General features: G+C 40.4%; 5 protein-coding genes across 12 annotated transcripts in view; 4 read left to right on the top strand and 1 right to left on the bottom strand.

Moving 5' to 3' along the window:
* Positions 1 to 3,192, top strand: part of LOC132196214 (rho GTPase-activating protein 27-like) — a 60,574-nt gene extending 57,382 nt beyond the window's left edge. For all 3 annotated transcript variants that reach the window (XM_059618714.1, XM_059618716.1, XM_059618715.1), the window contains 10 exons: positions 540 to 760; positions 1,170 to 1,236; positions 1,294 to 1,437; positions 1,494 to 1,691; positions 1,789 to 1,939; positions 1,996 to 2,130; positions 2,186 to 2,373; positions 2,428 to 2,566; positions 2,622 to 2,727; positions 2,785 to 3,192. In XM_059618714.1, coding sequence (XP_059474697.1) covers positions 540 to 760; positions 1,170 to 1,236; positions 1,294 to 1,437; positions 1,494 to 1,691; positions 1,789 to 1,939; positions 1,996 to 2,130; positions 2,186 to 2,373; positions 2,428 to 2,566; positions 2,622 to 2,727; positions 2,785 to 2,959 — 1,524 coding nt within the window. In that variant the 3' untranslated portion in view covers positions 2,960 to 3,192. The remainder of the gene's footprint in view (positions 1 to 539; positions 761 to 1,169; positions 1,237 to 1,293; positions 1,438 to 1,493; positions 1,692 to 1,788; positions 1,940 to 1,995; positions 2,131 to 2,185; positions 2,374 to 2,427; positions 2,567 to 2,621; positions 2,728 to 2,784) is intronic.
* On the bottom strand, positions 521 to 26,504 carry LOC132196221 (SHC-transforming protein 4-like). 5 transcript variants are annotated; one of them, XM_059618725.1, is made up of 12 exons: positions 26,202 to 26,504; positions 19,430 to 19,937; positions 18,660 to 19,023; positions 18,584 to 18,607; positions 17,151 to 17,221; positions 17,038 to 17,098; positions 16,795 to 16,968; positions 16,539 to 16,738; positions 13,613 to 13,647; positions 12,596 to 13,331; positions 12,278 to 12,543; positions 521 to 1,257 (listed from the first exon to the last, which is right to left on the bottom strand). In XM_059618725.1, the coding sequence occupies exons 1-8, from the start codon at positions 26,296 to 26,298 to the stop codon at positions 16,625 to 16,627; spliced, it is 1,413 nt and encodes a 470-aa protein (XP_059474708.1). In that variant the 5' UTR covers positions 26,299 to 26,504; the 3' UTR covers positions 521 to 1,257; positions 12,278 to 12,543; positions 12,596 to 13,331; positions 13,613 to 13,647; positions 16,539 to 16,624. The 5 variants fall into 5 exon arrangements, with proteins under 5 accessions (XP_059474708.1, XP_059474709.1, XP_059474707.1 ...); XM_059618726.1 differs by lacking the exon at positions 521 to 1,257 and having other exon boundaries at positions 11,265 to 12,543; positions 12,596 to 12,845; positions 12,895 to 13,331; XM_059618724.1 differs by lacking the exon at positions 521 to 1,257 and having other exon boundaries at positions 11,265 to 12,543.
* Positions 4,648 to 6,708, top strand: LOC132196223 (retinol dehydrogenase 14-like). Its single transcript, XM_059618730.1, has 8 exons — positions 4,648 to 4,923; positions 4,976 to 5,111; positions 5,399 to 5,491; positions 5,553 to 5,789; positions 5,851 to 6,039; positions 6,103 to 6,212; positions 6,259 to 6,348; positions 6,411 to 6,708. Exons 1-8 carry the CDS (start codon positions 4,921 to 4,923, stop codon positions 6,516 to 6,518), a joined length of 966 nt encoding a protein of 321 aa, XP_059474713.1. The 5' UTR covers positions 4,648 to 4,920; the 3' UTR covers positions 6,519 to 6,708.
* On the top strand, positions 10,863 to 14,790 carry LOC132196220 (WD repeat-containing protein 76-like). Of its 2 annotated transcripts, none has more exons than XM_059618723.1 (7): positions 10,863 to 11,246; positions 11,442 to 11,539; positions 11,717 to 12,122; positions 12,177 to 12,554; positions 12,606 to 13,060; positions 13,120 to 14,025; positions 14,246 to 14,790. In XM_059618723.1, exons 2-6 carry the CDS (start codon positions 11,510 to 11,512, stop codon positions 13,339 to 13,341), a joined length of 1,491 nt encoding a protein of 496 aa, XP_059474706.1. In that variant the 5' UTR covers positions 10,863 to 11,246; positions 11,442 to 11,509; the 3' UTR covers positions 13,342 to 14,025; positions 14,246 to 14,790. The 2 variants fall into 2 exon arrangements, with proteins under 2 accessions (XP_059474706.1, XP_059474705.1); XM_059618722.1 differs by having other exon boundaries at positions 10,870 to 11,246; positions 12,174 to 12,554.
* On the top strand, positions 14,439 to 16,254 carry LOC132196180 (WD repeat-containing protein 76-like). The gene is made up of 5 exons (XM_059618648.1): positions 14,439 to 14,494; positions 14,547 to 14,694; positions 14,780 to 15,220; positions 15,284 to 15,702; positions 15,752 to 16,254. Exons 1-5 carry the CDS (start codon positions 14,439 to 14,441, stop codon positions 16,146 to 16,148), a joined length of 1,461 nt encoding a protein of 486 aa, XP_059474631.1. The 3' UTR covers positions 16,149 to 16,254.
* Positions 26,505 to 27,626: the final 1,122 nt, after the last annotated feature.

Here is a 27,626-nt window from a genome sequence, read left to right as displayed (position 1 = left end):
TTTAATATTAATTGATATTTTTGCACACCATCAAAATATCAAGAAATCCGAATTAAATTATGCTTAAACGATTATTTCTCCCTAGTCTGTCTGATTGGGGGAGGATATTCATTGCATTGCAAAATACTTTAAGTCCACTTTTTTTAAACAATTTATCTGTTGAGTAATTATTAATTTTTTCAAATAATAGTTCCGGTCTGCCAAGATATTTCGCGCACACAGACATTAATGATTTTTTATTTAAAAAAAAGGTGGTTAAGTTGCTGCTTAAGTTCAATTTCAAAATCCAGGTATCCTAAATTTTTTTTGCCGTAACATTTAAAAAAAAATATTTTGCCACTCAAAATAATCTGATATTGTCGGATGTGCCCATGAAAAATGATATTTTTGCAGTTTAATGAAATTTTTAAATTTTAAACAACATTCTTAAAAATATATTTATTTATTTTATGCTCATAAATTATGTGTGAAATATTGGCACTCCAACGATTTCTTTGCCAAGTTTTGATGCTAAGAATACTCTATTTATTCTGCTCCAGACCTCCACTCCGCTGCCGAGGGTTGCGCCGCAGGGGGTGCCGCCGGTGTTCAAAAGACTGGAGCTGCAGTTACAACAGACCGCCGATGAGTCGTCGCCGACCGACGAAAACGACACGCCGGGGCTGTACCGGCCTCGAAAGAACATGGGCCCGTGTCTGCTGCCGCCACTGCCCAACTCCAGAACGGCCAAGTCGCAGTCCATGCACGTACCTGACATCAAGTAAGTGCAGTTTAACTGTTTCTCTCCGACTTGAACTTGTTGCCAGACAAATCAAGTTTTGCTGCGGCTGATCAATTATAGTAGTTTTTGTGGAAGTAACTGAACACTTGTCTTTTACAAACTTTAATTATACTTTGTCCGAATATGGCTCTAAAAAAAGATGTATAAATTTTGTAAAATATAGGATTAAATTTTTAAGGTCAGGCAAAATCTTTTTGGCCTGTGCCCTTTATTTTTGGTGCATAAGGCATCAACCAATTTTTATATTTTTTCTGGCTCAACTTTATTTGAAAAACATCATTTTTTTCAACATTAAAAGCAAAATATTTCTTTTTAAATAAATAGAGTCTATTTTAAAAATCTAATTTATCTCGTTTAATAAGATTTTTAACATTTATTTTCTGTTAAGGACACCGATGACTGATTGTTCAGTGGACACCTCAGGGCCGTGGGCTAGTCTTGAGAATACAGGAGTGGTAAAAATGTCGATTTCAAACCTAAATCCAAACAGTAAAAAATATTAATATTTACAGACAATTTTGAAAGAAGGTCTCGTCTCAAGGACCAAAGTGATGGAAAGCGGGAAGAAAGTGAAGAAAAACTGGGCCCAAGGTTGGGCACTGCTCACCGACGACTGCATGTACTTTTTCAAGGACGAAAAGAGTTTTAAACTGATGGTAAAATAGTTATTGGAGCAATATTTTTTCACTCTTTTTAAAACGTTACTTTTCAGAGGAATGATTCAATTGGTCATCCAGAGCTGTGCATCAGACTTCTGAACTCTACTTTCGGAGAGGCAGACAAAAGTATGAGCAGCAAGAAGAATGCATTTATCATTGGAAACAGCACAACACAGCTTCTGTGCCAAGAGGACCAAATCAGAGAACAGGACAGTTGGTTTAACAAAATTAGCGTTGCCAAAAAGAGCTTGGTAAGAACAAAATTGAAAAAAATCAATGTATATTTGAAAAAATCGTTAAAATATTTTAATCAAAATGTTCAATTAATGTGTTTTTTCAAAACTGCAGCCTGAAAATCACCTCAATACGGCGCCGAGAGTTCCTGTTATTAGCAGAGAAGCCAGTCCAAACCCTCCGGCAACCCAGAATCACCGAATGGGCTCGGCCTCTCCTGAAATCCACAAGAGCAACTCTCTGAATCGGTCAAAATCAGTGAAAAGTGAGATAATTTACCAAAAAGTATATAGCGAGACCAAAATTATTAATATTCCACAGTGAAAAAAGATGTTGCCGAGAGCAATGAAGACTTGACTTCGCAAGATAGCCAAAAGAATATCAGAGCTGGACTGAAAAAATTCTTCAAAAGAAGACCCACCATGGAAACGCTAGTCAAAAAGGGAATTTGGAAAGGTGAGTTTCATTTGTTGTCAAGCGTTCTTTTCCTCAACTATTTTTGATTAATCAGATGAACCTGCCTTTGGATCAACACTTAAAAAGCTCTGTGAGGACCGAAGTCCTGGTCCCAACCCCAAAATTCCAAAGTTTGTGTACGAGTGCATCAAAGCCATCGAAAAGAAACCCGAAAACCTGAAGACAGACGGAATCTACAGGGCGTCTGGAAACTTATCTCAGGTCCAAAAAATCAGACTGCAGGTACCTTCCGAGCAAAGTTTTTGTTTCCCTTAAATAAAAATTTATTTCCCTCAGGTGGACCAAAATAATTTGGAAATTTTAGATCAAGAGGAAGAAGTCCATGTACTCACTGGTGCCTTAAAATTATTCTTCAGAGAACTCAAAGAGCCCCTCATTCCATTTGACGCCTTTCAAAAGTCACTCTTTGCTAGCAGTAAGATTTAAGTTTAAACTTGAAAGATTGAATAATTTATGATATTGCAATTCAGGTGTCGGGGACAAATTAGAGAGATCAAGACTCTTTCGAGAAATAATCCAAAACCTGCCTAAAGAAAATCACGATACTCTGAAATTTTTGCTGGAACATTTGTTAAGGTATAATTAGTATAGTTTAAAATTATCAATGTACTGGAATTAATTTATAATTCTCAGGGTGGTCGCCAACCAAATATTCAACAGGATGGACATCGGAAACTTGTCCATCGTTTTTGGGCCAACGCTGATGTGGCCCGAGCAGGAGTCGCTCGACTGCATGGCCGTTGACTTGATGAGGCAAAACAACGTGATTGTCTGCCTTTTGCATGAGTTTGACTCCATATTCAATTAGAGCTGTGATCCTACCGTAAAAACTGTTGTCATCATTCGAGACAAAAGAGACTCTAGCCAAAAATTTTAGAAATGAATTTAAAAAAAAAGTGCTGTGTGAGAGTGTGGATGCCGAATCAATTTGTTGGGATGCATTAAAAATGTTAATCATTCATCATAAACTTGGTTCTAGTTGTGTACATAATTATATATTTGTATAGTTTTAAGCAATCGATTTATCATGTTGCAATTTTGCTCACAATAAATTTTATTGCAAATTATTATGAGATGTTAAAAGATCATTCCTGAAGTGTGAATTGCATGTAAGAAATCTTAAAGATAAAAATTGACATATGTGAAGGAGTCAATGCTACAATAAATAAGAACATAATAACGAACTTGGATTTTTATATTCACATCCATGCCGCATCCATATTATTTGAAAAATCTGCATATATTCAAATATTATGTAATGAGCCAGTTAATTTTTTCTTTAAAAAAATATATCAAAATAGTTAATAGCTTAAAATATTTCATCCTATCGCACATTATTGTAGATTTTTTTACCAAAATAATTAAAGTTGATCTCAACTCTCTAAATTCTTTGTATCAACATCAACCATTATAGTTATTATAATTTCAATTTTGTGAAAGTATAGGAATTTAATTATTATTAATTGAAATATCAAATTTCGGTGTTTGATTTCTGTTTTTAAAGCTTTAAGTTCACCCGCAAGGTTTCATTTATCCACGTTATAATCTTCACAAAAAAATCGTCATTTAGTTTCAATTAATTATCGATTGTAAGCGTTGACAGATGTGTGCAGTTGTTTAGTTATGCAACCCGCTAGGCAGTCATAGTGTGCAAATTGCGTACCTCACGCGCTAGTCTCAGTTTTTGATCCGTGTAAATGTAACAAGATATTATTATTATCTTTACTAAAAAACAATTGGCCTAGTAAAATTACGAAAATTATTCAAATTATTCATCATTTAGATAAGCCCCATCCATCAGACTATTTTATAGTAGCAACTGGATATGGTGGGTTAATTTTAAATTATTAAAAAAATATCCGCATATAACTATTCAAAATAACCGCTTTTCAAAGGGTGAAACTTATTTTTGCTGATTAAAAAAAATGTAAGAAGCCTTGCCGCTGGCACTGCCTGTGTCTTTTAAATTGCATAAAAGCGGAGGGAAATCCTTTCTTTGCTAGTGATTCACAATGGGAACAAAACACCGCCTGCTCCTAATGGTATTACTCGGTCATCGCCATCATATACACATAAAAATAATATAAATACATATGTGTATTTATTGATCGAAAAATATTATCTTTCAAACAATTTTTTTCTTACAGAAGTAAAAGACAAATTTTTTTATCACGAGAAAGTTTTTTCTTACAAATTTTTTAAACTTTTTCTACCTAAAAGTTTTTTTTTTAATTTTTCCCCAATAGAAACATTATGTTTTTTTTTCACAGAAATATTTGAAGTTCAGAAATACAGGAAAGATATTATAAGTGCGCTAGGGAGAGAGGACAAAGTTTGTAAGTCCCTGTGGTCAAATCTCGGTATCCGAATTAAAAAAAAAAGACTTTCCACCGGGCTTTTTCATATACACACCCATATGATGCTAATTAGCATGCAGAGAAGGCGGCTGCGCAAAGCCATGAACACAAAACACATGTATTGTGTCACATGACCCTCACTGTTTATTTTTATTTCCGCCGGCCGCTGTTGTTAAGGCTATAGTCACATCACAATTCTCGTCGGTATCACACCACCCTTTACTGTTAATATTTCGCCTTTGCTTTTTGATATTTCCGTCCGGCGGCTTTCTCTAATAATTTTTAGAAAGCGTGTTAGTTCCCCTTTGACCCTCTACTCTGTTCAGAGTTTGAAGACAGCTTTAGTATATTTTCGTGTTGCTTAATTCAAGAGGCCGGTCTTGTTTTCTCAAGAGAAACAATACATTATAACATGGTTTGTGTCAATTTGTGGATTAAAATTTTTCCAACCCTGAGTTTTGTTGCAGGTCTTTTGGATCGCAGTGGCGACGGTGGCGGTCGTTGTTCTCGCCACCAAATTCTACTACCAATCAACCATGGGAAAGTTTGATGATGACGTTTCCATGCGTGGGAAAACAGTCATTGTCACTGGCTCCAATACTGGTATAAGTTTTATTCATTTTCAATCAACGTTCCTTCGGGTGCTATTTTTTTATAATTTACTAAAAACTTAAAAAATAAACTAATTTATTTTGGGGGAAAATTTTTAATTTTCTCAAATTAAAAAAGTCAACTATTACAATTTCTTTTATTTCAAGGACAAAATTGTATGCTTATATTGCAAATGTATATGTATTTATTTTTAAAATATTTTTTAATTTTTTTTATTAACTACAAATAATAAAATGCAGTTCATATATCATGAATTTAAACTAATATGGATTAATTAGGAATCGGCAAAGCCACCGCCTTGGATTTGGCAAAAAGAGGAGCCCGGGTGATTCTGGCCTGCCGCGATTTGCAAAGAGCCAAAGAGGCAAAAGGTGAGACAAAAGCTTTCATTGCAATTCAAAATTAACTTTTAATTAATTGTTTTTTTTCCAGTTGAAATTTCGGAGAAAAGTGGGAATTCCAGCGTCATTGTGATGAAACTGGACTTGAGCACATTGGAGTCGGTGCGCGAATTTGTGCAGCAGTTTTTGGCCAAGGAGGACAGGCTTGACGTGCTGGTCAACAACGCGGCCGCCGTCGGCATGGCCTACAAACTGTCCAAGGACGGGATGCAGCAGGAGTTGCAGGTCAACCACTTTGGACCCTTCCTGCTCACCATCCTCTTAATTGGTTATTATTTGTGAATTTAAATTTTTACTATTCTACTTTTAATATAATTTGAAAAATTCAGACATTTTGAAAAAGTCGTCGCCCAGCAGGGTGGTCGTGGTCTCGTCGCTGGCGCACAAATTCGGATCAATCGACTTTGACAACCTGAACTGCGAGAGGTCCTACCCTGGTACCCGCAGGAACTACGCAAACGCCAAACTGGCCAACGTGCTTTTCGCCAACGAACTTGCCAGACGACTTGAGGGAACTGGCGAGTCAAATTTTAAAATTCTGAGATTAATTATCTCATTAAAAAATAATATTAATTTGACAGGCGTGACAGTGAATAGTGTGCACCCAGGCCTGGTGAACACTGAGATAGCCCGGAGAATGCCCAGTTTTTGGCACAAAATTTACAAAGCGTTTATCGGCTTCATCTTTAAGGTTGTCAAAATTTTCATTTTTAATTTTAATCCAAATTTGTATTCAGAGCGCGGAGGATGGAGCAAAAACAGTATGCTACCTGGCAGTTTCGGACAAAGTGCGCGACGTGACTGGAAAATATTTTGCCGATTGCAAGGTTCATATAAATCTATTGATTTTGGAGCAAAAATTGATAAATCTACTTTTATGAAAAAAAAGGTTGCGGAAATGTCTGAAGAAGCGAAAAACGAGGAGCTGGCGAAAACATTTTGGGTCAAGTGCGTCGAGTTAGTAAAATTGCAGCCAAATGAAATTTGTGGCATTTGAATCAAATACTTTTATTACCAAATTAAAATAAAATTTGAAAGCGCTGCAGGAAGTAATAAATTAATTATAAGCTTGAAAACCAAAAACTTTCTTGTATGATAATTTTTTATCTCAAAATTTATGCATAAAAAAACTGGCAATAACTTGTGTAGAATATTAAAAATAAAATCTTTAATGCATCAAGTGGAATGCATAAGTGTTTGTGTTTCTTTTAATCAAATATTTAAATAATAATAATAATTTTAAAAAAATGTTTTTTTTAATATCCATGGTTAAAGAAAAAAATTTATTTTTATAATAATCATTTTTGTCAATTGAAAGATTTAAAAAAAAAATTGTTTTGGATTGATTCCATAATAAAGTTTTACAGATTTACACATTATAAGATTTTGGATGAAAATTTTGTTTGAAGGTTATGAAGGGATTAACAATTAAAAAAAAATCCCTACCTTTGATGAACAGCAAATTGCAAGGACCTCGAGGTGTCTGCAGCATTAAAGCACCAATTCAAACTGGGTCGATTTAATTATGAGATTTTCGGCTAGAACGATGAAAATAATATAATAAATAAATTTTGTTCACATTATAAGTCTCAGAAAATGGAAGTAATAGTTGGGCAGACTACAATCCCTTCACTCTATAATAGCTTTCGCGGCTTTTTGCACGACTTTCGAAAAAAAATACTTTCTCGACGGATTTAGACATGGTTTTTTAATATAAGTTTCACTTTTTCCCGAGAAATCGGCGAGTCCGACCCCCGCCGAGTTATGGGCAAAAAGGTCCGTTTTTTGCCCATTCTCTCATAAGGGAGGTTTTTCCGCGCTAGCTCGGCGAGAAAATCACCTAGCGGGGCGTTCGGGGCACCCGAAGACGCGGAAAAATCCGGCGCGTCGGAAAAAATTGCGGCACACCCCCGATTTCGGCCTCCTTCGCCGACTTTCGGCCGAAAAACACGCTTTTTCGAGGTTTAAAATTCGTAGCGAAAAAACTGTACGTACGATCCTAACCAAAATTTGATACGGCCTAGACGATTCGGTCTTCTTTCGATTGCCGAAATAAAAAAAACTTCGGATTCGGCCACTTTTCGGCAAATTGCCGAAAAGTCGGCCGACTTAATTTTTCGGCCGTTTCGACGACGGATTCGGATTCCTCGGGTCCGAATTAGTCGGAGACGCGAGCCGATTCGCGATCCGTGACCGGCTTCGTGCCGAAAAAAATCGCCGAAAGTTCGGGCCGAATTCGAGGCGGTTCGGTCGCCGCCGAATAACTCCCGAACGCCGCGTCCCACGAAGACGCCGCGGGCACCGTCGGACGGAGCGCGAAATTTGGCGAATTTACGGGGGACGCGCTCGCCGATTCGGCCGTCCCTACCAATTTAATTCGCGTGCCGAAAAAGGGGCAAAAAACGCCCATTTTTCGGCTTCCGTCGGCCCTGGAAAGAAAACGGGGCAAATTCAGAAAGACATATTTGGGTTTTGGCCCCGAAATTCGGTCTTCTTTCGAAAAAAAATGTGAAAATCCATTTTCGGAGATATCATTTTCGGCAAATCGGCCGAAAGTTCGGCGACCTCGGAATTCGGCAATTTGAACGCCGGATTCGGTTAGATCGCGTCGGCTTAGGGTACCGACCAAATTTTCAACCCGAAATTCGCCATAGCCGACGAGCAATCGCCGGCCGAAGTCGGACGACGCCCGCGGTCGGCGCCCGATATCAAATCGACGGTTGGTGTCACGATGTTGTTCCGGGCACCGTTCGACGCGGAAAAATCGGGCGCAACTTTCCTGCGAGTTTCAGAATTTTTCTACGCACCCCGCGCCCGTGAGGCCGATTCGGCATAATTTCGCCCAAATGCCGACTTTTTTCCCACAAGTTACAAATTTCTGATTTCGACATATGTTACTTTTTTCGGGGTCCTTAGCATTTTGAGAGAGTTTTATAATTTTCCACCGTCCAGTTTTTCGGCAATTCGGCCGACGATTCGGCCGACTCGGAATTCTGCAATTTTTTCGACGGATTCGGGTTGCCCGCGTTGACATTGGTCTAGGATTAAATTTTCAGCCGATTATTCGCCATAGCCGACGCACGGCGGCCGATCAAAGTTTCGCCCATTTGATGTTTTTCGACGGTCGACGGCCATTAGCAAAAAAACTTGACGTTAGCCAGATATGCCGCTACCCCCACCGGATAGAGGACAAAATTCGGCGTCTTTCTAGGGTAGTCTCGGATTTTTTCTAATGGACCAATTATTTTTAAAGTTTTTTTGAAAATGGAATTTCGAAAAAACGGCCAAAAAACCACGTTTTCCGACGGTCGACGGCGCAAAGCAAAATAACTCGACCTTAGCCAGATTTGCCGCTAGCACCACCGGATAGAGAGTGAAATTCCGCGTCTTTCTAGGGTAGTCTCGGATTTTTCTAATCAACCAATTATTTTTAAAGATTTTTTGAATTAAGTTTTATTTCTCATTTTTGGCTCATATCCAATTCGCAGCACATATGCAGTGTAATTTCCTTCCCTCCCCGTGATCATCGGTAGCCCGGTCGGTTAGTGCGGCTCCGCTCTGTAGGACCCGCGTTCGCTCCCCAGTACTGGAACTTTTTGCAATAACTTTTTTTTCGCCACAAGCCCCGCCGATCCAAGTGAGTCTTTCGGCGCCACCCTAAAATGGGCAACCACGTTGTTTTTGCTACTTACAGCGTAGCTAATCTTTCCGTGCACGTTCCAGTGACCGGCCACGTTCGACGGAGGGGCACGTTCGTGTGGCCGGCCACGTTCCACAATCAAGCCACGATCCTCTCTCTGGGCACGTTCGACGGAGGGGCACGTTCGTGTGGCCGGCCACGTTCCACAATCCAGGCACGATCCTCTCTCCGCGCACGTTCGACGGACACGCACGTTCCAGTGGCCGGTCACGTTCCAAAATCAAGCCACGATCCTCTCTCCGGACACGTTTGACGGAGGGGCACGTTCGTGTGGCCGGCCACGTTCCACAATCATAGCTCGCTCCTCTCTCCGCGCACATTCGTCTGACACGCACGTTCCAGTGGCCTGCCACGTTCTACAATCATAGCTCGCTCCTCTCTCCGCGCACGTTCGACGGAGGGGCACGTTCGTGTGGCCGGCCACGTTCCGATATCAAACCACGCTCCTCTGTCCGGGCACGTTCGACGGACAAGCACGTTCCAGTGGCCGGCCACATTCCACAATCATAGCTCGCTCCTCTCTCCGCGCACGTTCGTCTGACACGCACGTTCCAGTGGCCGGCCACGTTCTACAATCATAGCTCGATCCTCTCTCCGCGCACGTTCGACAGAAACGCACGTTCCACGGTGGGTAAGTTTGAACTTTGCACGTTCCACGGTGCGTGGGCACGTTCCAATGTTGCACGTTCCACGGTGGGCACGTTCAAATATTGCACGTTCCACGGTGGGCACGTTAGAATTTGGTCACCGAACCGCTTTTAGTGAAATTTAGAAAAAATCGATTTTCGACGATTTTTTCAATCTTTGTTAGCCTATTACACACGTTTGCGCAAGCACCAGGACTGCGTTCAGGGTATTGACGGATACCTCGACATGATTTCCTTCGAGATTTCCGTAGAAAAGCGGCGGAGGGACAAAAGTTCACGATTTACAGCCCTCCGAAAGAGGCACTTTGGCGTCGGACGGACCTTACATCTAAGGCGGGCACGTTCAGACTTACCAAATTCCGCGGTGGGCACGTTCAGAATTAGCCCGTTTCACGGTGGGCACGTTCGATCTTTGTACAATACCACGTTCTGGGGGGGCACGTTCGGATGGGCGGCGTTCTAAAGAGGCACGTTACAAGGTCAACCCATGTTCCAAGGGGGCACGTTCCGAGGTAGCACGATTAAATAACCGAGACACTTAAAGACCCGCGCCGCATTAATATAATTAAACTATGGGAAAGAAAACTCTTTGTGGATAGGCACACCACCGAGGATAAGACCCGACCCCACTCTCTGGGTACGCGATACTGACCAGGCTTTCCCCTTGTATACAAGCATATTATGTTTTTACTTATGTAATTTGATTTCATTATTAGTTTTAGTTATGGGCCTGACGAAAAAGCCAGCGAATAACTGTCGAAGAGCCATTGTAAATAAATACAAGTATTACAATAAAACCCTAAAAACCGCTAAAAACAATCAATACCTACAAAAACAAAAACTGGAATGCAAACTCACTTCTCACTAAAGCAAATTACTTGCGATCGCTGACCACTGCAAGCGAGCACTGAGCAGCGCCAGCGGCACACAGAGCTCGATTTTGGACGAAAAAAATTCCTGAAAAATCCGAAATTTGACATCACAAACATGTTATTTGGAGGGGCGAGTGCAATTTCGCTTCGCTTTCCCTGTCTCCCACTCTCGTCAAGATCGAGGTTCGCTTGCATCAAAGTTCAAGGTCAAGATTCAGAGTTCAGAGTCAATGACAATTATAAGGAGTCGAAGGGAAAAATAATACCCCTCTCCCGGATGATCCCTGTTTTCCCCCCTCTTTATTGCACGATCGATGACGTGATTTCCAGCCAATCAAGGGAGAACATTCTTGAGAGCAATGACCTGCTGCAAATTCGTCAGTTTCGGCAGGGGTTACTTGAGTGCAATAAGTTGCATGACAAGTTGGTACTTGTCTTGGGCTGTGGGGGATAGACAGACACAACCAAATCGCAGGACTAGACGGTTTGCGCATTCGCATGTAGAGGTAAAGACTTCGTATTTCTGCACTTTTTTTTTAATTTTGGAGTTAATCATAAATTACCTTCATGCGACTTTTGACTATAATTATTTCGAAGTGATCGAGAATAATCAAATTGGAAAATTTCATCCTTCTAATCTCCTATTTCCTCTCGGATTTGAAAGGACGTTGACCTCTATTATAAGCTAATTCTACTTACAGTGGATTTTTTCGTCTTTCAACAAAAATAAGAGAAGTGCGACCAAAGTTTGGTCTACGGCAACAACAAAATGATAGAACCCGGGGACAATCAGTCAGAGGTATGTCTGCATTATTATAAATAAATAAATTTAAAAAAAAATTATATAGGAATTTTCTGTCCCTATAAATTATTCCTTATAAATTATTGTTTTGGTATTCCCAAAAAATATAATTATCACTACCATATAATTCTTGCTTTTTTGCTTATTTAATTTATTGACTCAATGTGTTTGCAGAAAAAGAGGGGCAGGGGACGAGGTCGTCCAGCAAAGGTGCAAAAACTGGACGAGGGAGGAAGTAGTGGTGACAGGAGCGAGCTGGATATGATGCGGGAGCGCAACATCATCGAGAAAAGCATCATGTTCAAAACCACAGGTCTGCTCGAATCCGCAGCCGCCTTCGAAGCAACCCTCAAGAGGAAACAGGAAAAAGTTAGACCAGGAAGAGACCCTTCCACCTTGGCGGGTAGGTCAACAAGGTCAAACCGAATTGCTGCCCAGCAGGACCAAGCAATCTTGCCTGCGGCTGACGCTTCAAAGGTCCAGGACAAGAAGGATAAGAGCTTGAAAGACTGTGTGGCGCCTTTTAGCAAACCTGAGGATGTCCCCATCTTCCTCGAAGTGGCCAAAGAAGTTCAAAAAGGTATAATAATTTCATTATATTATGTAATTAAAAAAAAAAAATCGTTTTTAGAAGAATCTCCTAAGAAATCTAGCGAACTCCAAAGCATGGAGTTTTCGACCATGAAGGAAAAACTGGAGGGACTGTGCAAAATTTCTGAGCTGATGTTGAACTACCAAGCGTCAAAGGTGACTGCTCTTGCCGTCCATAGATCTGTCAATCCTCTGCTGCTGACCAGCGGCACCAAGAGCGGCAGCGTCTGCATCTGGAAGGTAGAGGAGGATGACCCTGAAGTGGCCTCCTCTCAGGTCTTCGGCTTCGGCACTCACGTAGATCAGGTCAATCACCTCCTCTTCGGGGCTGACCACCCCAACTTCCTGTTCTCCAGCAGCCGAGATGGGACTGTCAAGTGTCTGGACCTCAACCGGGAGCAGTTCACTCTCTGCCACAAAAGTACTTAAAAAAAAATTAATAATAATTAATTATAATATCACATTTCCGCAGCTCTTGAAGAGGAGACTTGGCTGACCTGGCACGCCCAGGTAAAACCTTCTGTCCTGTTAGTTGCTTCTTCTGAAGGCTGCCTGCTCCGTCTGGACACACGTGAAGAAGCCGTGTCTAAATTCCAGTGCCACTACGGCTCCATCAACTCAGTGGATGTGGTTCGAGAAAACTGCGTTCTGACTGCTTCAGACGACGGAATCATGAGCATCTGGGACCTGCGCTGCATGAGCACCAGCAAATCTGTGGACAGTGGGATAGTCAAAGGGCGTCAGAGGGCCACGCCAATCACTGAAGCTGTGGAATCGGCCTTCTTTTCTCCGCAGGGTGGCAACCGCCTCCTCGCTTCCAGCAAGGACCACTTCTACGTCTACGACCATGCCCCAAACCTGGCGCCCTTCCAATCCTTCTCAGGCGTCATCCTGAACTCAGACACCAGGAAGAGCAATTTACCCATGGTAGAACTATACATTCATTTGTAAATAATTATAAATTTATTAAAACTCAATTTCCATAGGCCCATTGGCATCCTTCGAGGAGTGATGTGTTTGTGGCTGGTGGCTCCAGCGGTCCTGCTGCTGGAATCAACATCTTCAACGCAAAGGTTTCCTCAACTCCGACTGTGCTCCGTCAGGCAGACTATCTTATCAAAGATGGTTGCACTTCAAGTGTTTTGTTCCATCCAACTTGCTTTGTCCTAGTCTCTGCTGCTGCTTCAAAAATCCATGTCTTCAAGTGAAAAATTTATGAAAAAGAGTACTCCCTCTCTACTCATAATTTAATTTTTTCTTCTCAATAATCTTTCAAATTAATCTCAATTAATCTCACGGAATCTCACTTTGATTATCTTCTTTGCGTACATTTCAAAAGATTTTCAATGTATCCATTTTTTGGGTATGTATACATATAATATAGTTTTGTACTGTTTATTATTTTTGGCTTTATGGCAAAAATACCATGATTATTTTTCTAACTATATGAATTTGATAACTGAATATGAAACAACATACCTGAAATTAACTTCTGTGGTCGATGAGAAGGATTGCTATAAATAAAATTGAAATAATTATAACGAATTATAATATACAAAAAAAAAATATGCATTAAAATCTGAAGATTCTGTTGGTTCTATTTATTTTCGCGCCATCAAGTCATAGTTTTCAGAAGGAGCTACTTTCCGTGAGGCGAAAACTGCGTGTTGATTGGTTTATTAGAATAGTTATTCGATGCAACAACGGCTCTCGGCTACTCCTCTACGAAACCCTGCGAAGAGAACATCGACTGTCACTTTTTTGCTTTGGCGCTCTAAATCCGCCGAATCCGCCGCTCGGCGCTCGCAGCTGTCAACGTAAAAACACATGGTCGTCCACGAAAACCGGAAAATTTAATCCAAATCTCGTGCATCTTTCCAAAAACACTCAAAGTAGGTACCCTTTCACACACAACAAAAATTTTTGGCTCAATTTGAAAATTTTCCATCAAATAAATTGAAACAAATTAGATTTTCTAAAACATCCGATAAAACTGTTATGTAACACTTGACGACGCTGTATTATTGGTATTATTATTGTGTTATGTTACTCAGTGCTCCTCTCTTTTTGTGTGTTTTGAAATTTTTTAATTGTCAAATATTTGTATTTCAGGTTATTTTTACATCGCTGGCTTTCCCTGTTGCTGGAAAAAAAATGAGTCGTCGCAGTGGACGATTGAGTTTAAAGCACCTCAATCGCGAAGTTGAGGGTTCCACCAGTCTAAAGAAATTATCAACGCCAACAAAGAGGAAACAAGAACCACTCTTGGAGTTGGAAACTGTGGGCAGACGGAAATCACTCAACTATGACGACGAAATTGCATTCAAGCCTAGCGTCAAGCGACCACACGGCTTTCGACTGGCTCGACCATTAAGAAGAAAACAATTTTGGGAATTTTGAGTTCTGATAACAGTGATGACAACAAAGAGTCACCCTTTAAAGAAAATGATTATCAATCCAACATAATCCCAGCAAGCACTAAAACCGAAACAGCCGTCAAGGCTGAGATCAAGGAGGAACCTGCTGAAGACGAGGCCGCTGAGGAATCGGAAATGACCGAAGTGGAACGGCTCCGCAGACAGAATATAGAGCAACGTATGAAAATGTTTGAGGAGCTGAACTTGGGGGAACTCAAGAAGGAAATAGAAACGTCTTTCACGGAGACCAAAGCAAGTTCGAGCAGAAGGTCGTCCATCTTCAGCTCAAAATCAAGCATTCCCTTCGGAGCCACAGAGGAAGTCGGCGCGTCTGCTAGGGTTGGAGGCCAAGAAGGAGGAGCTGCCTCCTGATTTTTTGAGGCCAAGTAGGACACGGGCCTCTGCAAATGGTCAAAGCGTCTTCCGATCTTACCAGCAGGACGACTGGGGTTCCGTTCCAAGAAACTCGACCCCGGTGCTGACCCTTGATGACGCTGTACATCACAACTTTGTCGACAAAGAGAATTCGGTGCTGCTGGAGGACATTTGCTGCAGCATGAAAGTAAAAAATATGCAGAAAAAGACAGGCATGAGGGAGGAAAATTTGTCATTGGAGGAATTCAAGAAAAAGATGAACTCCCTGACCCTGAAGGAGCACCACAAGACTAAGGTCGGTATTTTTTCATAATTTAAATATTTTAGAAAATTATTCATATTGTGCTGTGTATTGCAGGTGGTGCCCAGTCGGATATATTCCATGGCAGTGTGTCCCATGAGTTCAGGATTTGTGGTGGCCGCAGGTTGCAAATCGGGCGCCGTTGGTCTGTGGAAGATTGACCCCGAGGGCAGTGAGTGGGACAAGGCCAAACAAGTTTGTTTCGACTACCACTCAAAACCCACCAACTGCATAACCTTTGGAATGCAAGAGCCACACCTGATGTACACAACCAGCTACGATGGAACCTTCCGCAGGGGCGACCTGGAGAAGCAGACCTTCACCCTGCTGTATGAAACACCACCTAATCGAAAGGATAACCACACTTGTTGGCACGCTGAGATCGAACCTGGCGTATTTCTGCTCGGAGTGGGAGATGGAAGTGTTGCCAGGATTGACTCTAGGGAAGACCCTTCCACCGGCACAGAAACCTTCAGGTATTTTTTTTTCTTTTAGAAACAAAAATGAATGAAATAAATTTTTTAGATGTCACGACCGCTCTTTGCGGACAATCAGTGTGCACCCTGAAACAGGCGTCCACTTTGCCACCACCTCTTCGTACAACAAGGAAGTGGCGATCTGGGACCTGCGGAAAACAACCAATAATAAATCCTTTAGTGGGAAACTGTCCAGCATTGAATTCACAAAGCCCCTCTCTTCAGCGTTTTTCTCTCCAGTCAAAGGCGACTCCCTGCTCACCACATGTGCTGATTACACGGTCTGCGTGTACAACTGCTGGGACCTGGAAAATCCAAAACTGCAGGCCAAAGTCTCACACAACAACCACACCGGCCGCTGGATCACCAACTTCAGGGCTGTCTGGCACCCGCAGCGAGATGACGTATGCATCATTGGCTCAATGGACCGACCGATTTTTGCTTAATAACTAACGAATTTTATTATGAAGATTAAGCAAGCTGAAAATCATTCAGATATATAATATTATATCCTAATTTTGCACCGAAAATTTTCAAAAACTCATCAAAGGATATTTTCAAGACATGTATTACATAAATATAGTACGAGTTTACTTTATTTAGTGAATACTGTGATATTTGAAAAGATTTTGAAATTTAATTATTTTATCGCGAGAGACAGCTTTATAAAAACTAATAAACCAGTGATTGCCTCTGTCATAATTGTATCAATAAATTTAATATTAATTGCAATAACAACATCCCCGCGGTTTTGCTATACAGAAAATTTCACAAAATAAATTGCGAATTTTAAATAATAGAAAAGTAAATAGTGAAATAAAAATTGGTGTTCTTACAGTGGGGGCATAGCGATGGGCATCTTGGTGGCTGTGGGAGGGTTGGGTGTTCTCCTCAAATATTCCTTGAAGCGGATCTCAAAGGCCTATCCGACGGTGGTGATGACGTCCTGAGCCATTCCACCGCCGCACTCCAGCACCATGCACGCCCGCCACTGGTTTGCGTCCTTGGCCACGTAGGCCATGAAATCAAGCGTGTCCTTGGAAGAAATTAAAATTTCAGTTGAAATTAGGATTTGAATTTGAATTGACGTACTGGGTCGCCACCAGAGGCAAAGGAAATGTTGGGCATGTCGTGTTGGGCGATCATCTGGCCTGTGTCCAGGACAGTCAGTTGTAAACCTTTGCTAGAAATGCTCAGGGTCACGTTAGCTCCCGCGTGGTTCATGTTCGGATGGTCTGCTAAGACGCGCCCCACCCGACGCTCCACCTGCCAAAAAAAATCACAAATTTTAGAGTGACAAAATCTCAAATGAAGTAGAAATTTTTAATTACAAACCTTTCTCTTTTTATCAACAGTCTTAAGGCCGGCAGCTTCACATACCCTGTTTATACATTCCCTGAGAGAAAAAAATATTTCTTATTTCAAATAAAATTGAGATGGAAACTCACTTTGCAATCATAGACCTAGTTTCAAAATCTAGGCTCTTCATTGACGTTTTGACTTCTAGGCAGCCAACATACTGTGGAGGGTGCGTCCAGGATAGATTTGAGGGTAAATGTTAAAATTTTTTCTTGAAAACATGCCATTCCAAATTTGAAGTATGTTGTTGGGGTGGTCATGAGGCCTCGCTCACCAAATTTTCAAGTCAAAATATGGGGTACTTTTCCGGGAAATCAGATTTTTCCAAAAACAAAAAATATTGAATATCTTTGCTCCTATTGAGAAATTATAAATTATCTTTTCATTTCTAGACGTAACTTTTTACGCCCAACAATTTTTCTGTTGACAACTTTTGCGTAGGTCAAAGGTCAAGGTCACTAAATTGCAAATTTCACTTTCTGACGCAATTTTCGCAAAGATGCACCCCTCAGAAATTTTTCGCAGTATAGGAAAAAATGTAGCCCCAAGTGTGTAGAACAACATACTTGATTTCCAGAATGGCATTATTTTTGTTTTTTTAATTAATTCTAAATGAATATTAAAAAACAGTGAAAAATCACTTTTCCGCAATAGAAAATAATTTTCAAACAGCGATAACTCAGTTTCTGTTAGAGATACGCAAAAATGTTTAAGAACAAAAACGATTTGTTTTGACGTTTTGCATCTAACCATGTATTGGTTATACAGGTCAGGTCACTTGGGGTCATTGACCTCAGTGACATGTGACCTTAAAGAGCAGTTTACTGAATATTTCGCACATAGTTTGGAAGAACTATTTTATGGAATGGTTTTCATAAGCTTATTACCAGCTAATTATATTTTGAGGTCACAGGTCACGGAGGTCAATGACCCCAAGTGACCTGACCTGTATAACCAATACATGGTTAGATGCAAAACGTCAAAACAAATCGTTTTTGTTCTTAAACATTTTTGCGTATCTCTAACAGAAACTGAGTTATCGCTGTTTGAAAATTATTTTCTATTGCGGAAAAGTGATTTTTCACTGTTTTTTAATATTCATTTAGAATTAATTAAAAAACTAAAAATAATGCCATTCTGGAAATCAAGTATGTTGTTCTACACACTTGGGGCTACATTTTTTCCTATACTGCGAAAAATTTCTGAGGGGTGCATCTTTGCGAAAATTGCGTCAGAAAGTGAAATTTGCAATTTAGTGACCTTGACCTTTGACCTACGCAAAAGTTGTCAACAGAAAAATTGTTGGGCGTAAAAAGTTACGTCTAGAAATGAAAAGATAATTTATAATTTCTCAATAGGAGCAAAGATATTCAATATTTTTTGTTTTTGGAAAAATCTGATTTCCCGGAAAAGTACCCCATATTTTGACTTGAAAATTTGGTGAGCGAGGCCTCATGACCACCCCAACAACATACTTAAAATTTGGAATGGCATGTTTTCAAGAAAAATTTTTAACATTTACCCTCAAATCTATCCTGGACGCACCCTGGAGCAGAAAATTCACTATTTCTGTTCAGTTGCAAGGTGAATTTACAAACCTTGACCAGGTAGCTGATTCCCTCCCTGGCAAGTTTGTGCTCCGAGTGGAGCCAGCCATTGTCGGGCCGGCTGACGAGGGCGCCCCGATGGGGCTCTGGGGGTGGTGGGGCGGCCATCGAGGGGCGTTGCAGCAAAAGCACCGTGCTGCCCGCAAATGCCCTCAACCCCTCTTGGTTGTGCGCCGCTAGTGGACAAGAGGCGCAGTGCGGAAACGCATGGCGCGCGCTGCACAACGAGGTTTCTGTGGTGGGCGCCGCCGCGGCCGGAGGACTCGTACGCCCGATCCGGAACTTGTGGTTTCGTTCGAGCGAGCGCGACCCGTTGCTTGACACCACCACCGTCCCACTGTTCACTGGGTAGACCCTACAATGAAAAAAATAGTATTTTTTTTTTAAAAATATAAAATAAATTAAGATTTGTTACAAGTGAGCCTTATAATAATAAAAATAATATTATATGATGAACAATAAAAATTGGTTGCAAGTTTTTGTTTCTAGGACTGTGTAGGACTGTTAAAGTAAGTTTAGTTTATTTTATTATCAATCATTTTTTGATCAGCATTATGTAATTTTGCTTTTTTTCTGACAATTTAGTTCCATACGCGTCATTTTTTTCCTTCAAATGTATATAATTTTTCATTTGTTTAAATACAAAATAAATAATAATCAAGATTTTAACATTCAAGATTAACAGCGTTTCAAAGCATCTCAGGAAAAAAAATAATAAAATAAACTCAGAAACTGAAAAAAAAAAAAAATGAAATGTATACCTGAAATTGGAGGTCCTCTCGAGGGAGCGCGACCTTCTAGCGGACTTCTTGCTATCGGGGATGGGGGCTGGGGGGCTGTGAGGGGGCAGGAAGACGTGCTGCTCACTGCTATTGCGTACGAGCAGCCTCTGGAGGGCGTGATCGGAGCGGCTGGTGGCGCCGTGCACCACCGACAGTCTTTGCAGACTGTTGTCCGACTTGGAGCGCTCGCGCAGCAACTTTGCGGCGCCCTTGTGGCGCCGCAGCAGCTGCAGAGCGCTGGCGACGCGCGACTTGGTCGCCGCCGGCAGACGCGTGTATCGCGGCGCCGCACTCGCGTCGCCGCCGCAAGATGCGCACTCGTCGTTTGCCGCCGCGGCGCGCTTCGGCTCTGAGCGCAGACCTCGCAAGCGCAATCCGATGGCGCTTTTCAGGCCGTGCAGACCACCTGTCCGCTGCGGACTGCCCAACGTCGACGCCGGCTCTGAGTGGCTCCTGCTACCGCTCTTTTTGATTGGCTCCTCACTTTCTGCAACATGCAAAAATTGCAAAATTTTTAGAAATTAATCAGATGAGAACATTTTACAAAATCCGATTTAAATCTGAATTTAATGATGGATTTTTCTAAATGATCTTGATTTTAAGATTAATTTTTGAAGAGTAATAATTTTTTGTCTTCGTTTATTTTTATAGCAATAAAAAAATCATAGGATAAAAAAATGTTTGGTAGGTGATTTTAGGATTTGGTTTGTGGTTAAATAAAACTGTGGTTTTAGATGAAAAGTGTCAAACTTTCATATAATTTTTCCAGTGACAAGAATATTCAACATTTTTCCGAGATTAATAGAGATAATTAACTTATCAAATTTAAAATTATTATTAAAATAAACATTATGATGCAATTAAATAAAAATAATTTCTGCACAATATTTTTTAAACCTAATTAGAGTGTATTGATTAAGAAGATTCTGCATTTATAATTACAAATAAATGAAGTACATTGAAATTGATATTAAAAAATTGCCTACACACGTTTTTGTTTTGAATGCTGATGTCTATTTTTTGCAACATTTTAGATAATTTTACTACGTCGGATGAGTCTTTTTGATCTCGGAAGTTTTAGCACCATTCTTGCTGCCGGTGGTGCTGTTTTCTCAGAAAAAAAATTCTTTCAAAAATTGAATATAATCAATTTGATGTAACAATTGAACGAATAGACAACTTTTAACAAATAAAACCATTTTGTTAAATAAAGAACTATTTCAACTATTACATACAACTGGTCAAGTTGCTATTTTAAACGGTTAAAATTTGTTTGATCAAACTAATTGGAATGAAATATAAATTAGACGAATCTTGGCGTTGATTAGGCGCTTGTGTATTCGCGCCGAGCGAATTTGCATTCAAGACGCGGCGCGCCGGCGGGTTGTGTGCATTGCATTTGCGTGTGACACGTTTTGTTTATATTTATTGATTCACGCGGCGGCTGCGACGGAAGCGAGAAAGGGCAGAGGTCGCGGCTCGGTTGGTTCTGCGAGGGACACATAATTAGTGCGAATTCACGGTTGCGGGGGCGCGAGCGGAAGATGGATAGGCGCACAAAAAACTCGATTACTCGCGCGACGAGTGACGCAATTTTCGCCCTCGACGGAGCCAATCAATGGGGCGCAAATCTAATTAGCGTGCCATTGATGCACGTCGAAAAGATTGGACTTTTGCAGCCACTCGACCGCCGGAACAATCAACAGATCTGCCACAGCCAACAAGCAAACTTTCCTGGCGCGCCTGCGGATTATGTTAGGCTGCGAATTGCGCGTCAACTTCTTCCTTGACTGCCGCACATTAAAAACTTGCTTCTCGAAATGTGTTTCAAATCCACAGATATCGTTGTAAAAGTTTCTTCTTTAAAATTTAATTTTCACCTCTGTCAATTGCGGCCAGAATTGCCAGAAACTTGGAAGGCCATTTTAATTAAAAATACAGAATCTGCTTTTGTTAAGAATCAAAATTTACAAAAATTTTCACTCGCAACAAAATTTATTTCTATTTAATAATAAATATCCATTTTTTCCTAAAAATAAAACAAAATGGTGCTTGTAAAAAAATATTTGTGACGATTTTGAAAGGAAATTCATTATGAGGTAGCAATTTAAAAAAAAGCGGTAGTTTCACTTACTAAAATAAAAGAGTTTTCGTCTCGCTTTGTTATAACAAATTCTAGCCTAATTTCTATGTGACACGTTTTGAAACGAGACACAAAGTTGAGCAGATGCAATGTAACACCACTGTCACTTTGACCGCGTGAATCGTGTGTGGGAACGCGCGTAGAAATGAGATTCTGGTCTGGCGAAAGAAGAGATTCAGACTTTTTAGGCGCCCTTGGTAGTTGATCGCTCAGCACTTACATGGAAGTATCGTTTTGCGTGGGAGGAAAGAGCAGCGTGTAATTTTGCGCAGTATCATTTCAGAATCATGGATATTTGAAAAGCGCAAAATTTTATTTTAGGCTAAAAGTTTTTGCTTTTATCACAGGCATCACAGCCTGTGTGCCACGTTCTGTTTTAGTTACCTAAATAATATTTAAATCTGCAAACATAGAACATTTTAAATTTTCTCCTGATTTCCAGGTCTTGTTCCCAAAAATTTTTGGAAAGTTAAAAACTGCTGGAAAAGACTTAATGGAATATTAAGAGCTGCTTTTTTCTTCAAGAAAATGACGCATATACTCGAAAACTACCCTGCCCTGTTTTATCACAAACAATTTCTCTTGACAGCAGATTTCCAATTGTGAATTAATAGATTTTCCTTGAGATAAACCAAAAAAATTAGGTTTTTAAAGTGGATTTTCCAACAATCTAGCGACCATACACATTCCTGAGTTTAGCTCTTTCGAATGGGGTATTCCGCAAGTGCCTGTGTTCAAAAACATAAATGTCAGCGTGTCCCAAAACAATTACAGTAAGAATTGTTACTTTAAATTTTGAGCAGTTTTTTCTGTATCAGCTTGGAAAAAATGCGAAGCGAAATTATAATTATGAGGCGCAATTAAAGGATTGCGCTGATTGGAGGCGGAATGGAAACGGTGTGGCGCGAAGGCGTGCAAAAGCATCGTTCAAAGCAATGCACCTGCGGTTGCTGCGGCATGAATGGGTCGGTTCGTTGATGGGTGCGCACCCCTCCCTCCCTCGCGCACCCCTCCGGCGGCCCCGTCGCAGCATCGATCGGCCGGTGCCGCCGCCGCCGCTTTGCGAGACTGCACGCAGAAAAGCAAGCCTTCCGTCGACGTGACCTGACCCGGCCGCGGAGCGCGGGCGGGCGGGTCAAGGTCGCGCACCCCTCTCGCCGGTCCATTCACCCGCCGCCGCTCCATTCATCCACCGGATCACTTCCGGCCGCGACCCTTCCGCTCCCCATTCACTCTTTCCTCAGCTTCTTCCCTCAACTGATCTGATTTTCCTGAAAATTTATCCAACAGTATTAATGAAGCACTAAATAATTGAATTGTACTGGATTTTCCTGTGCGAGTGTGTATGCCTGATCAAAGTAAAATTGTCATTGACTCATTCTAAAGAATGCAATAATATTTTTTAAGTAAAAATTTCAAATACTTGGCAATGTCGCAGAGTTTCTACAGATGTAAATATATATTAAAAACTTATATTCCCAAAGTATAATAATGTGGTGTAAAATGTTCACAACATCATCATATATTTTGAGAAGAAAACTTCTGTTCAAGAGAGAGGCTATTTTATATATTTAGTTATAAGTGAAAACCAGTCAATATATTTTGGTCATTGAAGGCCTTGTTGAGTTCAATGTTTATTGAAATAGAAATTTTCTGACACAAAATATTAATTCTGATTGTGATTATAAACAAACAACTTTTTATTTTGTGAAATGAAATTTATTTTGAATCGATAGTGACACTATCACTGCTATCTTATTTGGAAAAACTGTGGAAAGAAAATTTCACTAAGCAAAACCAAACTCTAATGTTTTATTTCCTATTTCATAATAAGATTAATAAGGGTGATCAAAAACCCTATAATCAGAATTATTTTTGTTATAATTGTTTTTTGGTTTTTTCTTATATTAATTTAATGCAATTATGTAGAATAAGTATCCAAAATTATCCATGTTAGCAACTATTTTACTTTCACCAAAATATTAATTTTTAGTCACTATAAATGGCTTTTGAATTTTGACATTTTCTGGATGAGTGAAATCCTTGAAACGCGATGTTAAAAAATACAAGGCAGGGGCTTTGGTTTTTGAATCGCCCAATTTTTTTTTTTTTTTTTTTTTTTTTGGTTTATGTATGTTATTTAAGTAAATGAATTACTAAATTATCACTTATCAAGTAAAATAAAATTAATACAAAAAAAAATTATAATTATTTGACGAGGCCTCAGCCAATGAAGTGATGCCAGTTCTGTTTGTAAACAAGTGAAAGAAAGTATTAATAACTTTTCAATCAAACCGATTTTTTAGGACCACTATAAAATGAATTAAAATAATCTTGATTGAGCTGAGAACAAAAATTTAATTTCCCAGGTGCATTTGAACAATATTCTCAAGAACTGTAGTCTAGAGACTTTATTTGAAATAATTAAGCATTGAATTTAATTTATTCCTCAAAATTACAATTTCCTTTTTTTGCAGGTTTTTTTTGTAGCTCTTTGTGTGGTGTAATTTGCAAGTCCTTGATAATGAGCACCGCGTGTTGCGGGATTATTTCCAGCACAAAAGAGACAAAGTAAAACCTCAAAGCAAAGAGCTCTCTTTTGACAGTAGAAAGGTTCCTAGAAATTCCATGTTAAAAAACGGAGCTTTTCTATACTTTGTACAAAAAAAAAAATTATTATTCGATGAAGTTTGTGAAACTTATTGTTAGTGGAAAAAAAGTGGGGCTGTATTTTTAATCAAAATGAATAAGAAATTTTTAGTGAATGGAATTGCGTTTCCTGGCGTGTTTGGTGAGGAGATTTTGAGACGCATATCAAAATCGGTATATTGAGCGGCTCTGATAAATTTAGCCTGTGGTCGGTCGGCGGTCAGTGGCGCTGCTTTTCGCTCTCTCGGAATAAGCAAGGTGCGGATGAGAGAGCAGATGAAGAAACGCACATGAACGTTGACGAGGCAAACAAACGGAAACGCCCACGCGGCCACTTTGGAGGCACTTCCGCGCGCGCCGCGGAGAACGCACGCTTGGCGGACACTTGACTTGGCAGCAGCCGAAAAAACTCATTTGCATCGAGCGGCCGCTTCCTCTCGCTAGCCCCACGAATCACAAAGCCGGCCGGCCTACGATATTCCTCAATCTTCATCATCTCCAACTTCCGTCCTCTGTTTTTGATAAAATTTACACAATGTCCGAGACAAAATTGATTGAAAAGGAAAAGGGAGAGATGCAGAGGATAAATTTTCAACTTAGAGAACTATTTCTGTTTTTTTTTTTTTAAAGAGACTTGCGGTGGTCCATACACATGAAAGATCTAAAGATCCGAGATGAAATTTTGACGAAATTGATTTAAGTTTAATTAATTTGAAAATAATTGTATTTATTTATAGAGTACCCAGTACCCTCTAAAAAATTTACACAATAAATGCTAAAATATAAACGCCATAAATATTTAAAAATAAACAGATCAATTGAATTATTGCTTATTGGATTTTGTAAGAGTATTTAATATTTTCCTTAAATTGAAATGAAAAAGCCGAAAATGGGAATCTGTGTGTTAAATTTAATTCAGGATAAAAATAATACAAAGAGATACTTTTTGATACGCACTAACTACAATACAATAACTTCCAAATATAACCACCTTTTTTTTTTTAAATCTAACAGTAACTTAATTGTAAATCACACAAGTTGTGTAATGGAAATGAAATCAAATTGAAAAATCACAATTGAAAAATTGTAAGGGGATGGTCAAAACTCAGGTCATCCACAAATGTTATATTTTTCAAAAAATAAATGGAACCAGTTTGATTATTCACCTTGAATAAATCGTTTCATAGATCGTCTCCATACAAAAGGCGAACAAAACACTCTGCAAAATTTAGGCTCTGCACTCATACATTTAGTGTGCCATAATAAAATATGGGACAAAAAAAGTCGCAAAAATTCTCATATAAAAATCCATTTGATTGGCAGAGGAAAAGTTCTCCCCTGGGTCTCACCCCTATAATCCTATTATTTCGTTCATAAATTTTTTAGATTGGCCAGCTGCCAATTAACATTATTGCTTTTAAGTGAATTTTAGGCGCTTTTGGTAAATTATCAATTACGGACAAACCCAAACACCGTTTTGAGTCGTGAACTGAACTTTTATAACACGATTACAATGAAATTAATTTATTTCCTACAGATTAAGCAACTTGATGTAGTTTGTGATTAATTGCATCCTCGAACATTAACTAGAAGTTTGACGCGACCAAAGTTGCCGCAAATTAATTATGCAAGCGTGTCCAGCAGCTTACTTTGGGCTGACAGCTGATTGGCATTCGATTTCGAACGCCGAGCAAAAGCAGTTTTTTGTCGGATGGCTTTGCGTCCGGTTTGTTTACGGGGCGCCGACGGACGGACGGACGGACTCGAAGGGGTCTTTCTTTGAGAGGGGGGCGCGGGGGGGTCAGGTCGGCAGTGGGAGATTCCACGGCGCGCGCGAGGGGCCGCGGAGAACGCCGGCTGCCGCCCCTTCTGCTTTCGCAAGGACCCGGCTGGGCCCCCGAAGAGCGCAAATTTTGAGGTTTTTTGGTCTGCCGAGGAGAAGAAGAAGTTTGGACTCACTTATTGCATGATTAACAGGTGTGTAGTTGTCCTCCTGCAGCGAGCGATATGTGCGGTGGGTGAGGCACTTGAGCATTTTGCCCAGCTCGGCGCTCATTTTGGGGCCCGGGGGCGCCGGTGGGTGGCCGGGGCGCCTCCGCCCCGGGGCTCCTCCATTCGCTGCACCTCACTCGCGGGCGGCTCCAGCTCGCGGCCGCCGCTCTTTCGCTCTCTCTCTCTCTCGGCTTCGCACTCTGCCTGGCTGCTCCGCCAACAAGAGCGCCCGCCAGACCCGGCCGACGACGGAGCCCAACGCATGCGCCGCCGCCCCGCGAGCGTGGGCGCACCCCCCCGCAGCCCGACCGGAAACAAGTGACCCCGACCGCCAGAGCCCACACGACCGGCCCCACACACCTAACTGTGAGTCCCTCCTGCACGTCCTCCGCCTTGCTCTCTTTCTTGAGCCATGAATTGCACTGCCAGGATTCTACACACTTGATGTTTCATTTTTGCACATCAATTCATATTTTCCTTGTCTTAATTAATCATTCATTTCCCATACGAGACAAGACTCACCCTTCCTGATGTAAAATAATGAAATGCCTTGAGTTTTGAAAACTATTTTATATTCGTTCAATCTCTTTTTATCCACCATACGTTTTTCGTACATTTTGAGGTCTGACAATCCAAGGAAACATTTGAATTTTGTTTGTGAATACATTTTTAAATACCTCCATAATCAAGTTCATGCAACAAAATAAGCTAATTTTTTCTATTATTGGAAGCATGGAAGACAACTAGAAAATTAGAAACCATTTTTGAACAAATAACATTTTGTGTATTTTCGATATATTTTATGTTCTGTTTAATGGAAGTTATTGGAAGCATATAAACCTGATCAAATAAAATTAACAAGGGCTAGAATTGAGCCTGATCAATTTTTATAATGATTTTTTATAATTAAAAATGTTTTGCAGTGTGACAAAAGCATCACACAAAAAACTAATCAAGAGAGAATTGATTTTTTTATTCACCTGATTCGCTTCTTTTTATTATGGAGATTAATTTTCCAAATTACTTTTTTCAGCACGAGCCCTTCTAAAACAAAACAACCCCACGTTAAATCTCTGTATTGTTAGTCAATAAAATAAGGTTTAGCATGACTTCAAAATTTATATTGACCGTACGAAAATTATTTTTTTGTTTATCGGCGAATTCCTCATTAAGAAAGACAGCTTAATTTTCAATTCCTGATTCCAGTAAAATTCGGTATAATTTCTGCAGTATTAAATGATTACCGCGCCTCCCTCCTGCGACCCTCGCGCTGAATCAGCACCAAAATAGCAGGTCGGTTCATTGTGGATCGGCCGGCGCATGAATGGGGCCTGCAGCAGTGCGCCTGCGTCCCTCCTGGCTCTCAATCGTCTGCCCTGCTTGCGTCTGCCG

This window comes from Neocloeon triangulifer, unplaced genomic scaffold, assembly GCF_031216515.1.
Source record: "Neocloeon triangulifer isolate White Clay Creek 2 clone unplaced genomic scaffold, ASM3121651v1 ptg000011l, whole genome shotgun sequence".
Taxonomy (NCBI): Eukaryota; Metazoa; Arthropoda; class Insecta; order Ephemeroptera; family Baetidae; genus Neocloeon; species Neocloeon triangulifer.
This window is presented reverse-complemented; position numbering and strand designations above follow the sequence as displayed.